Below are 11,599 nucleotides of genomic sequence, written 5' to 3' on the forward strand. Positions count from 1 at the left end.
TCAGATGCCTTAAAGTTGTCTTTAACTGGTCTCAAATGAAACACAGTAAGTCGTCTTATTTAAACGTCTTAAAGTTGTCTTAATTAACACGTATTGAAGATAGCTTAAACTAGTCTCAAATGAAACACAGTAAGTCGTTTTATTTAAAACGTCTTAAAGTTGTCTTATTTAACACGTATTAATGACAGCTTAAAAAGACGTGTGTGTGTGTGTGTATATATATATATATATATATATATAACCTTTCAGTCTCCTGCCAATACAACATAAATATATTTATATTGGATTAGAAGGAGACTGGAAGGTGGTGACAGAAAGTAGAAAGGTGTGAAAATATGAACTATCCAAATTCCAAATGCAATAAATGAAAAAAAGAGACATGATTTACTATAGAAATATACTTCACAGTATCCACAAAAAAGAGTACATGATTATAAAATTTTATTAAGATTTTCGTGATGCTGGTGCGTTTTTTAATACACCCTGAATAAATTTACGGACTGTTTTCTCCGATTCCTTTGGATTTATCTCTCGGACAGCCGCTAAAAAGAGAAAACTAATAAAACAATAATAGGTAAAGGAAATCATTGTTTTTTTGAAAAGCAGCGTTAGAAAACACTTACCAATTACAGATTTGTAAAGGTGGGTTTCTTTAAAACTTCTCTTTCCGCTTCTCTGTCTATCCATGTTGAAATTTTTCATAAGCGAACAATCCAACATACTAAAAAATCAGGAGGTAAATACATAATTCAGAAAACTGTTCATTACTAAAATTACCAAGGAGATCTTGTTTTCTTATCAGCATTATATAGCCCTTAACTTCAAGTCCCATATGAACTGTGATGAGCAAAAATCTATTTATCTGTAAAATGATAAAAAAATGTTTTAAAGCTGACTTACTAAACGTTTGGTCTCTTACAACTTATATCGATTGGGTTTTCCGATCAGATATAATTAGCAATAACTCGAAAAATAAGGCCACAAGAGCAAATTTCGATACGTAAAAAAGCTTTTTTTTTTTTGCTTTTTTAGATAATGCTGCTCTGATATTTTATTTTTTATTAAAAAAAAGTAAAGGAAAATCAATGAAAAAATCTTTCTTACCGCCGCATAGTCCTACGTGTACAGTCACCAATGATAGTGCCCGATTCTAATCCAAAATAGTAGTATGTACCACCACATTTTAGAATACACTGGACTTCTTGAGGTACTTTTAAAAGTGTTCTTGCATCTTTGGGTAGCGTGTTACCATGTCTTCGAAGTATATCGACTAAACTATTCATGGCTGCTTGGGAACAGTTAAACTTTAGACACCAGGATGCCAGCTCTCCTGAGAGGTTTTCTTTACTAGTGGATGGATTAAAAGATTCGCTGTCACTAGAACTGTCGGACCAATACTCAGCGGATTTGTTCGACTCTACTTCCATATATTCTTCCACAGGTAAATAACTACAACTCTGACTGCTATAAAAAGAATCTCTAACAACTTCTTCTTGAGGATGTGCGCAGTTTTGTTGACTTTCATCCGCACTTTCATCTCGAGCTTCTTCTAAAACTGATTTATTTAATTACTTACAATTCCTTAAATAATCTTTTCTTGATGCAGACATTTTTACCCACTACTTTTTAAAGAAAATTAAAACTTTTTTAAAAAATAAAAATTTCTGAAAAGAAAAGAAAATGGTAAGTAATCATCGTCCACAATTGGAATTAAAGACGTAATTAGAGACTCAATTAAAGAGGGAATTCAAGCTTGGACGTTATAAGAGATCGACGTGAAATTTACTATTGTAGTTTAAAGTTTTAGTATTAGTCTAAACTTTTTTAGCATTTGTTTAATAAGACTGTTCAGGATAAAGTCACTACTTAACGTGTTGTCAAATTACTAAACCAATTACACCAAGGTAAAGGAAATTAGTTGTCGGCACGAACAGATTTTATCATTTTTCAAGATGAACAATTGTAAATTTGGGCACATTTTTTCGTGTAAACAAAGTCTGTCAGTGATAAAATAGACCTGTAAAAACAATTTTAAAATGACTAAAAAAAGTATAGCGAAACATAAAAAAACTTAAATATAATTTTTTGTCAAGATCTGGTTTCATTCAACTCCTTGGTCCTTCATTCACCAGCCTTAAATTTATGTATTTTTTTAATATTTTTTCCCATATTCCCATATTTTTTGCGTCGACAACACTATAAGCTCCACAATATATATTCCACTGTGAGTTGTTTATAAGTAGGTGCATTTTCTAATGGACTTTTTTTAAACTTATTTGCTAATGCAATTAAACCTTTTAAAAAGTTATTTAAATTTATAATTACCTTGCAAAATGCGGCCAGATATTTTATGATTTCGTTTATCATATTTCATATATTATTTCATTTATCATAAAAAGCACATAATAACCCATTAGTTTTTATCAAATAAAATTTAGTTTACATATAGCTGGTAAATCATATTATGTTAATATTAAATACTAAGTAATTCTTGCGGTTTGCCATAAACTGGCTTTTAATGTTGAACATATATATATATATATATATATATATATATATATATATATATATATATATATATATATATATATATATATATATATATATATATATATATAATTTAAAAATTTCATATATTTTCATATATTATCATATAAAGGAGAAAACTTACTTAACAAAAGATATGAAATAATATCAAAGTGCCGACATGCAAAGAAATTTTTGCTATCCTTATTTGACACCAGGGACTAAAACCTTTAACGTCTTTTTGTTTCCGTTTAGTAACGTCAGAACTCGTTCTACCGTAATTTTAATTTGTAATTTTTAAACGGTTTTTAAGTAACGATATACACTATGGCTGATGATTGCCGAAAGGCATGAAACTCAGAGTTCCATATAAAGGTGTTTTTATTCATTTTAAATAAATAAATAAATAAATATTGCTCTATTATTCATTAGTATTGAGCACTCTCAAACGCACAAGAGTATTTGTATTATTACACTATAATAATACATTATATATTTTGTATAAATTTGCTCCGACAAGTTGAGCACTCTTCTCAAGTCGTCAACAAAATGGAAAAAATAAACCTGAAATACTCAATCAAAAATATACCGATTCCATCTGAAAAAGAATACAATTTAAAACTACTAAACAAAACAGAAATGCTCATAAAGAAAATGAGATGGAAGGCGTTCTTCTTCATAAATAATTACCCAAGAAATGATTCAAGTTATACAGACTACGGAATTAAGGGTGGAATGCAAGAACCGAACTTGAGTCAAGTTCGACTTGAAATCTCAAGTTCGACTTTGTCAAGTCAGACTTGAAAAATTGACTTGAGCGAATGCGTAAACGAGACTTGAAAATTTCAAGTTCGTGCTTGAGAAAGTCGAACTTGAATAATAGTCGAGGCGTTGAATTTAGGGCGTTTATCGGAAAATGCACTTCGCAACCAATAGCGGTAATGGATTTTTTTTACGGGAAAAACCTTTTACTGAAACAAATTCGTTTAATGATATTTGTATAATATACGATCAATATATAAATTATATGACAATATAAATTACAATTTAACTACAGGTATTAGTTTAGTTAATCATGACACTTTTACAACTTTAAAGCAGTGAAAAGGAAAAGATAACAAATAAATGTGTTATTATAGTCTGTTTTTTTGTTTACTGCCTATTCTGTTTCCTTTTATCAAAATGAAAATTTTGTCGTAAATATTTATGATCGGAATTGCTCATCATATAAAAGAACAAAAATTTCAAAATGCATATCCACTATAGACTTTTTGCTTACTTTGTAAATATTTGTAAAATGAATTCTAAAAGACGAATTTTCAGTCAGCAAGAAAAATCACTTTTGATCAATATAATCAAAGACTACAAAGACATCGAAGAAAAGAAAACGGATAATGTCTCCCTTAAAAAAAAAAAAATCTTTGTGGGAAGAAATAACGCAATTATTCAACAGCCAAGGCATCGGAGTTAAAAGAGATCAAAAAGAACTAAAGAAATGCTGGATGAACTCAAAGCAAAAAGCAAAACAATTTGTTGATTTGTAAGTACCAAATAAAGAAAAAAAAACAAAGATTATTTTTATAGGCAAGCACCCAGTAAACATAAGACATGTTTTAGACATCTAAAAGAAGTCTTGTGTACATTTAACAAACGTTATTTATATCGAAAAATGTTATTAAAATATGAATTGTGGGACAATGATTTTCTTGTCCAAACTGTATGGTTACCAGTAAAGTTTATACAGTGCTGGACTTCTCTCTGTCAGACTTTTACAACATGTTTTCTTGTCGATATTACTTTAAAGTTAATAATATGGGGTTTTTCTAACCAATTCTTTGGATTTTAGTGAAAGAAAAGAGCTAAACAAAACTGGCGGAGGTCCTAGTCAAACTCCTGTTCCGTCACAGGAAATTGAAAGCGTTCTGCAGATATTACCACCAAAATCGTTGAATCCTATTTTGACACCATTTGGGGATGATGCTATACTGCAATGTAATTTTATTTTATTTTTTAATTTTATTTCTTTTTAATACTATATATTTATTTATTTTTTTAATTTCATATTTTATTTTTCAATTTTATCTTTTTTCTTAAATTTTAATGAAAATTAAGGTTTTTTACAAATACTGACAAAACTAATTATTTTAAACAAACTTGGTTTTCTCAATGCTAAAACTATATATATATATATATATATATATATATATATATATATATATATATATATATATATACACACACACACATACACATATATAGACATATACATATACATATATATATATATATATATATATATATATATATATATATATATATATATATATATATATATATATATATATATATATATACACACATTTTTCATCATTTAAATATATTATTTATTTATATAGGTATTTCGAACGAGTCAATGGAGATCACATATGGAGACAGGACTTCTGATACTATTGGGCCAATCATAGAAACAGAAAAGAAAACTTTTACTGAGCCTTTGATTGCATCTGGTTCATTAACACATGAAAAAGAACAATGCTCAACATTAAAAAAGATATCTCTCTCTAAAAAAATCGAAAAAAAGCAATATAATGAAATTCATGAACTTGATAAAAAACTAATGCAAAAACAAATAGAAATAGCTAACATAAAAATAAACTTACTCCAGCAAAAGCAACAATACAAACTAAAAGAACATGAAATTAAAATGGAAATTTACCAAAAAAAATTGTCACAGTTATAAGTATTAAAAAAAACACAACAGAATTATTCTAATTGAGGAAAATTATTTTTAAACGACATCAGATCTGGTGTTTTTTATTTTATGTTTTAAATTATTATTTTATTTCTTAGTGAAATTGTTTTTTGATATATAGTACTAATTTGAAATGTATTTTTTTTTTTTTGAAATAATATGCAAATATAACTTTTATCTATAATCAGACAAACAAAAAAGATTTTTTAAAAAAATTGGTCCACAATTTGATTTCTTTTTGCTTCTCCATAAATATCTCTTGTAAATGCTTCAGCGCCATCTTCTTGATTGCTATTTTGTATTTCATTGTCTTCCCAATGATCATTTTCTAGAAGGGCAATGTTGTGAAGCACAAAACAGGATACAATTATGGCTATGGAATTTTGTAATTTAGTTCGTAAGGGAATGCTAAGACAAGGAAATCGTTTTTTTAATATACCAAAACAACATTCAACTGCCATACGTGTACTTCTCAAACTGTAATTGTATTGGATTTCATTTTCATTTTTTGGGTTTGAAAAAGGTGTCATTAAATATTGTTTACAAGGATAGCCAGAATCACCTATAACATGAACATGTTGGCGAGCTTCTAAAACTTCTTTAATAGCTGAGTTGGAAAAAACTCGTGAATCATGAACACTTCCAGGCCATTGAACACAAGCAGATAAAATTTCTTTTGAAGGACCTGCAATGACCTGGCAATTCAAAGAAAAAAAACCCTTTCTGTTTCGATATATTTCTGGGTTTTCTCCACCAGGGTTTATTATAGGAATATGTGTTCCATCAATTGCTCCTATACATCCTGGGAATCTTTGAATTTGGTAAAATCTAAACAATGGTTGACAAATATAAATATTTTTGTTATCAAAGAAAATTTTAGAGTTTGTATGAAATAGCAAAATGCAAATATCCATGAAAACTTATAATCACCTTTGTTGAATTATCAAAGAATCAGCTTCTGTTGGAAACTTTATATACTGATATCTTTTGTTGGCAATTTGAATTGAAATGTTTTTAACTACTCGACAAACAGTTGACTGATTAACTTTCAGCTCCTCCAAATCTCCTATTACTCTCTAAAAGAGTGTACTTAATTAGATCAAATCATACAAATTTAAATGTGAAGTTCTTTATTTTTTGTTACTTGAGTATATGATTACTTTATTTGTTGTTATAAAATGGTGTTATTTAAAAACATAATACAAAATCTACAATAAGAATACAATAAGAATACAATACAATAAAAAGGTACCATTGTCTAATACCATTTCTTGAATATCTACTCACTTGGAATGAACCAGTAGCATAAAACCGAAATGCAATAGCCAGTTGTTGTACAGATGAAAGAGGGCACCCTCGATTGCTAACATTGTTGTTAATAATGTCATTAGCCAATATTAAAAAGGTTTCTTTGGAAAATCTGTAGCGCCTTTTAAATTCTATATCATTATAAACTTCTAAAGGATTGGCTCTGTCAATAATAAACCTTGGAATGAGATTTGGCATATTTCTTCTTCTTCTTCTTCTTCTTCTAAAATTCAGCTCATACCGATTCATTTTTGAACGTTTTAAAACAATTTTTTTTTAATACTTCATATTATAACTACTCCTTCTCGTGAATTCTCTTTTACTCCTTTTACATGTATCACTTCTTTGTATAACTGCAACTGTTTATTACTAAATGGAATTTACTTTTATACTGTATCACAAAAACGTGCCTTAATCAACAGCTTTTATAATGGTAGGAAGTTCGACATTTCAAAAAGCTAATAAACATTTCTAATGGCATCAAAATATGACATGTTGGATCATTACATACGAGTTACAGGATGTTTTAAAAGACACACGTTTTCACAATGTTGGTATTCAGTTTTCTGTAATGAATTCATTGACAAATATACTTTCACAATGTAACCTTCTAAATTAATTACGTCAATATGCCCAAGTAACTACTTTTGCTTGTTAAAGACTCATTTTCATATTTGCAAAGGTTGTAATAAGTTATATAGTAATAGTAAAGTTTTGTTACGCATCAGCAAAATGATAATGGCGGTCTGTTTTTTTTTTCAAGTTTGGTTTCAAGATTGGTCTGGAGCAGACTTGAAAAAATGACTTGAAAATTCAAAAATTCTCGTTTTTCAAGTCTGACTTCAGTTCAAGTTCGCTTCTTGCATTCCGTTCAAGTCAGACTTGAGATTTGAAGTCTGACTTGAAATTTCAAGTCGGGTTCTTGCATTCGGAAGGAATTTTTGCTCTCTCAAGTCTGGTTTGAAGTCAGACTTGAAAACGGTCTATTTTTAGCGGTTTTCAAGTCTGACTTGAGTTGAAGTTCGCTTTGTGCATTCGCTCAAGTCGCGCTTAAGGTTTGAAGTTCGACTTCAAATTTGAAGTTCGGTTCTTGCATTCCACCCTTAATCTTTTTATTTTCCGATATTTTTCGATGGTTTGTGGTGGCTTGCAAAATTTTGCTGTTATTTTGCGAAAACTTCGTAATTATAGATAAATACATCGGAAATACCACAATATTACGAGTTTACACTTTAAATACGATTTATTGTGAAATTACGCGAAAATGTCGTACGATAATGCGTAAATCTCGAAATATATCGGAGAGTGCCCGAAATTCTCCCCATCGGCCTCGGGCTACATCGCACCTCCGATGTGATACCATTCCTCACCATGGCATCACATTGGAGTCACCTTTATTAACTATTTCTCACATCGGAATTTACGCATTTACGCAATATCCCATGGCGGGATGCTCTACTATTGAGTATTGTATATTGAATATTGGATAATTGACAAAATAAGTATATTGTGCTTTTCAAATGTACGTCGATGATAATGCATTTATTACACCTTAAGTAAAAATGGAAACTTTTTCAAAAATAATTATGCTGAACCCAAAGTTTTTGTCAATAAACAATCTTCATGGGTCACTACTCACGGAAATTTACGGAATCCACTTTCAGCTTTACTTACTAATACTCACAGGCTCACCATAAGCAGTGCTAAAAATATTTCCAAATTCACCTTCTGTTACTGGTTTACCAGGGTGTTGGCGGTGCCAAATCTGTACAACTGAATTGTATCGCGATCTGAGTGATTTAAAAAATGAGATATCTAGAGGCTTCATTTTCTGGGCACAATGACTAGGAAAGCTTCTTATGATCACATTGTTTCTACGTGCTTTTAGTATTATTTTTATATTTTTTGCATGGCTGCCATGACCATCTAGTATTAGTAAATTAGTGCATTGCAGTTTGATGGTTGTGTAAATTTTAAGAAGTGGTCAAACCAGATATCAAAATGTTTTTCATTTATCCAACCTTTTTTTGTTGCAACACCAAGTGCTCCTTGGGGTGCTTGATCCAAGAAAGATGGTTTCTTGCGTACACGTGGAAAAATAATCATGAGATGTATATATGTTCCAATAGCACTCACAACTACTAGGAAATGCCTTTTCTTGCGCATTGATACTTTTTCCATGTATAAGCGCGTTAACTTTTATATATGTTTTTTTTTTGGTGACTTTCGAAATTAGGCTTTTTCTTTGTTTGTTTTTAAAAATTCACCACAAGGTATTAACAATGTCTTGAAAGTCGTTTCCATCATTTAATTTTTTTAGACGTAAAGACACAAGTGACCGCAATAAGAGGTGTCACCAAACTGAACCCTTTCGCTGTTGTAAAAGACTGGACTTTTTAAATAGTCGACTAGTTCGACAAGAGGGGGCTGAGCATAAGAATCAAAACTGTATTTTTTATCGTTGTCTATGTACCAGCATACCCAATGAAAACCGTTAGTGTTTGAACCCCCAGTGTTAACAATTCCGCATTCTTTTCTTTTTGGTTTTTTAGGCAATTCATCTCTAACAAAAACGCCTTTAAAGTTTATTTTTAAAGTTTGAGCAGCTTTTATGAGTTGAAAATTGATCAAAGCTTCGTTAGGCAATTCAATTCCTTCGACATTGATTATTTTACATTGTTTTTTAATTTGTAATGCCCTTTAGCCAACATGCTAATTCTGTCATCTAAAATTTTTCTTTTATCATCTTCAGCGCTGAGTACGACTTTTTTGATTTCTTCAGTGTAAATGTCGTGAAGATGTGACCGGATGACATTCATGGTTGCAAACTTTTCTTTTCTATTCATTAAGCATTCTTTGTGGTCCTGGTGTTCTATTTTATTTTCGACGACATTTTTCTTGACCCCTTTGCATTTTTTGTGTTCTTCCTCTTAATGGATCTTGTAAGAGTAGAGTTTTGGTCGAAGCCCAACAAATTCTTCAATTTGCTTTCCTCCGGTTTTGTCTTTGAACATTCCGATGACCTTTTTGTTAACACCAACTTTGAAACCAACGTTTTTAATGGGTGGTTTTTATCGAAGTCGCTTGTGTCAAATCTGTTTTCAACATCATCAGCAATGTCTTTGTAAATTTATAAGCTTCTTTTTTGTTGTGACCAGTCTGACGTCTACATGCTTTTGAATATTTTCCATGGTTTTTCCAAAGACTGAATTGTTCATGAGTTTGAAAAATTCCTTTTCAAAGTTGTTAGTGGCATCTGTTCTTAACTGGGTGTTGCGGTCGATGTAAATTTTCATCCAAGGGCTTTCTTCAAATTTGATTCCTCGATGTATTTTTGTAATGACCAGTCCCAATCGTTCATACAGTTAAAGGTTTTCGTGATAGACGATGTATTCCTTTTTGTTGTTTAAATTTAAAACGAGCTTTTCTACTTTGTTAATAGGCATTTTTTCAGGAGCCAAAGGGTAATTGTTGTGATCGTCGTGAAGATTTTCAGGGTAATCCAAATCAATTTCTAGAATACATGGCATGGATTTCCAATTTAAAAGTTCGTCTTCAGTCATCCATTTAAAGTTGTTAGTGGGAAGAGGTTTGCTCATAGCCCATCCGTATAAGTTGTTGGCGTCTAAGTACTGGATGGATTTAGACACTTTGGTGGGATCGTACGAATCACCCATGTATTTGTTGTTTGAAGTTCCAAGCCGGTTTGAAATCATGCTGATTCCGCCGCGTATTCCTTTTTGAAACATGAGCAGCATGTCAGGGTCGCTCAGAAGCTCCAATTTTACATTTGTCATTTTTAAACAAGCGTCCCAAGCTAGTCCGGGAGAGGTGTAATACCAAGCGGGGTCGATTTTGTAGTGTTTCATGCTACATCTCTGAAATTTTCATAGACATCTGCCAGCATCAGCACATCAGAGACGTTGTAAAGATTGTGGTAGTCTCTGAACGTTTCACAACCAAATTCGTTCCAAACCTTTTGGCCGTGTGCATAGCCTTCAGGACTTATTCCATTGTTGATGAGTTTGGAGAAAAATGCTTCTATTGGAGGCAATTTTGTTTCTGAAAACTTTTCAATCAAGTTCATCCATTCATAAGGGTTAACACCTTTTCTTCGCAATAAATCAAACTGCTTTCCAGAGTAATATTCAGCGATGTCTTTGCATTGGTCGTTGGTCAGATTTTTAGATAGATTGTCTAAACTGGAAGCCATGAATTTGAAGCTGTCAATAAATCACAATTCTCGCCATAATTCACGCAGTTTACCATTTTCTTCATACTCTCTTACTTTGATTTCTTTTGAGAAGCTGATGTATTTTTCTTCGTTGTTGGGGATTCATTTTAATTTTCCACCAGTTAATTTCTTGATGAATAAGTGACTGTCGTAACCACACAAATTATGGAAAATGATGGGTATGAATTTTGGAATTTTATAATTCAAGTTTCATTTTTTGTGAGCAACTTCTCGGTAATCTTCAGTCAAATTACAGTGACCACGCACTTTGTCGTTTTTGAGATCTTCTTCGCAAATGTGACATTTTGTTGCAGCTTTAAAATCCTTTTCATTTTCAGGGGTTATAACCATCTTTTTTTTAAAATCAAACCCGTTGAAAATCTTTTTAAGGTCTTTTTCAAGCATGTTTACAAATTTTCGTGCAACGTCGTCATCATCGCTTTCTGCTGTGTACGTAACAGGCTTTCCTTTATAACCTTTAGGGCCTTTGATAAAATAGCAGAAGAAACTTGGAGCGTGCTTTTGGTATTGCTTAGTATAAGATTTTTCATTATCATATTTGGCATCTGCATTAATGGGCTTGATGAAACTTTCAAAGTCGGCATACACCACAAACGGAACCCTCACCGACCTGTTTTTATTGATAAACTGAATGGTTGTGCGTTTTTTAGGAAGTTCGATTCGGACCGAGATGTTGTCATAACAGTAAGGTTGATGTTTGTGAAGATCCTCTTCATAGTCGTAAGCTTGTAGACAATTTCTACAAAAACATTTTTTGT

General features: G+C 31.1%; 2 protein-coding genes and 1 pseudogene across 2 annotated transcripts; 1 reads left to right on the forward strand and 2 right to left on the reverse strand.

The window, feature by feature from the left end:
• Positions 1–410: 410 nt before the first annotated feature.
• Positions 411–2,791, reverse strand: LOC149889594 (uncharacterized). The gene is made up of 4 exons (XM_090085869.1): positions 2,672–2,791; positions 1,105–1,555; positions 624–721; positions 411–542 (listed from the first exon to the last, which is right to left on the reverse strand). The coding sequence occupies exons 2-4, from the start codon at positions 1,425–1,427 to the stop codon at positions 445–447; spliced, it is 519 nt and encodes a 172-aa protein (XP_089941995.1). The 5' UTR covers positions 1,428–1,555; positions 2,672–2,791; the 3' UTR covers positions 411–444.
• A 57-nt stretch (positions 2,792–2,848) lies between these two features.
• On the forward strand, positions 2,849–6,340 carry LOC149889595 (myb/SANT-like DNA-binding domain-containing protein 3). Its single transcript, XM_090085867.1, has 3 exons — positions 2,849–4,066; positions 4,373–4,518; positions 4,923–6,340. The coding sequence occupies exons 1-3, from the start codon at positions 3,921–3,923 to the stop codon at positions 5,264–5,266; spliced, it is 636 nt and encodes a 211-aa protein (XP_089941993.1). The 5' UTR covers positions 2,849–3,920; the 3' UTR covers positions 5,267–6,340.
• A 1,881-nt stretch (positions 6,341–8,221) lies between these two features.
• On the reverse strand, positions 8,222–8,767 carry LOC149889596 (uncharacterized; annotated as a pseudogene).
• Between the last annotated feature and the right edge of the window lie 2,832 nt (positions 8,768–11,599).

Source organism: Hydra viridissima, unplaced genomic scaffold, assembly GCF_058129835.1.
Source record: "Hydra viridissima isolate aposymbiotic clone 2 unplaced genomic scaffold, HvirCarnegie_v1 scaffold_4, whole genome shotgun sequence".
In the NCBI taxonomy this organism is placed as follows: domain Eukaryota; kingdom Metazoa; phylum Cnidaria; class Hydrozoa; order Anthoathecata; family Hydridae; genus Hydra; species Hydra viridissima.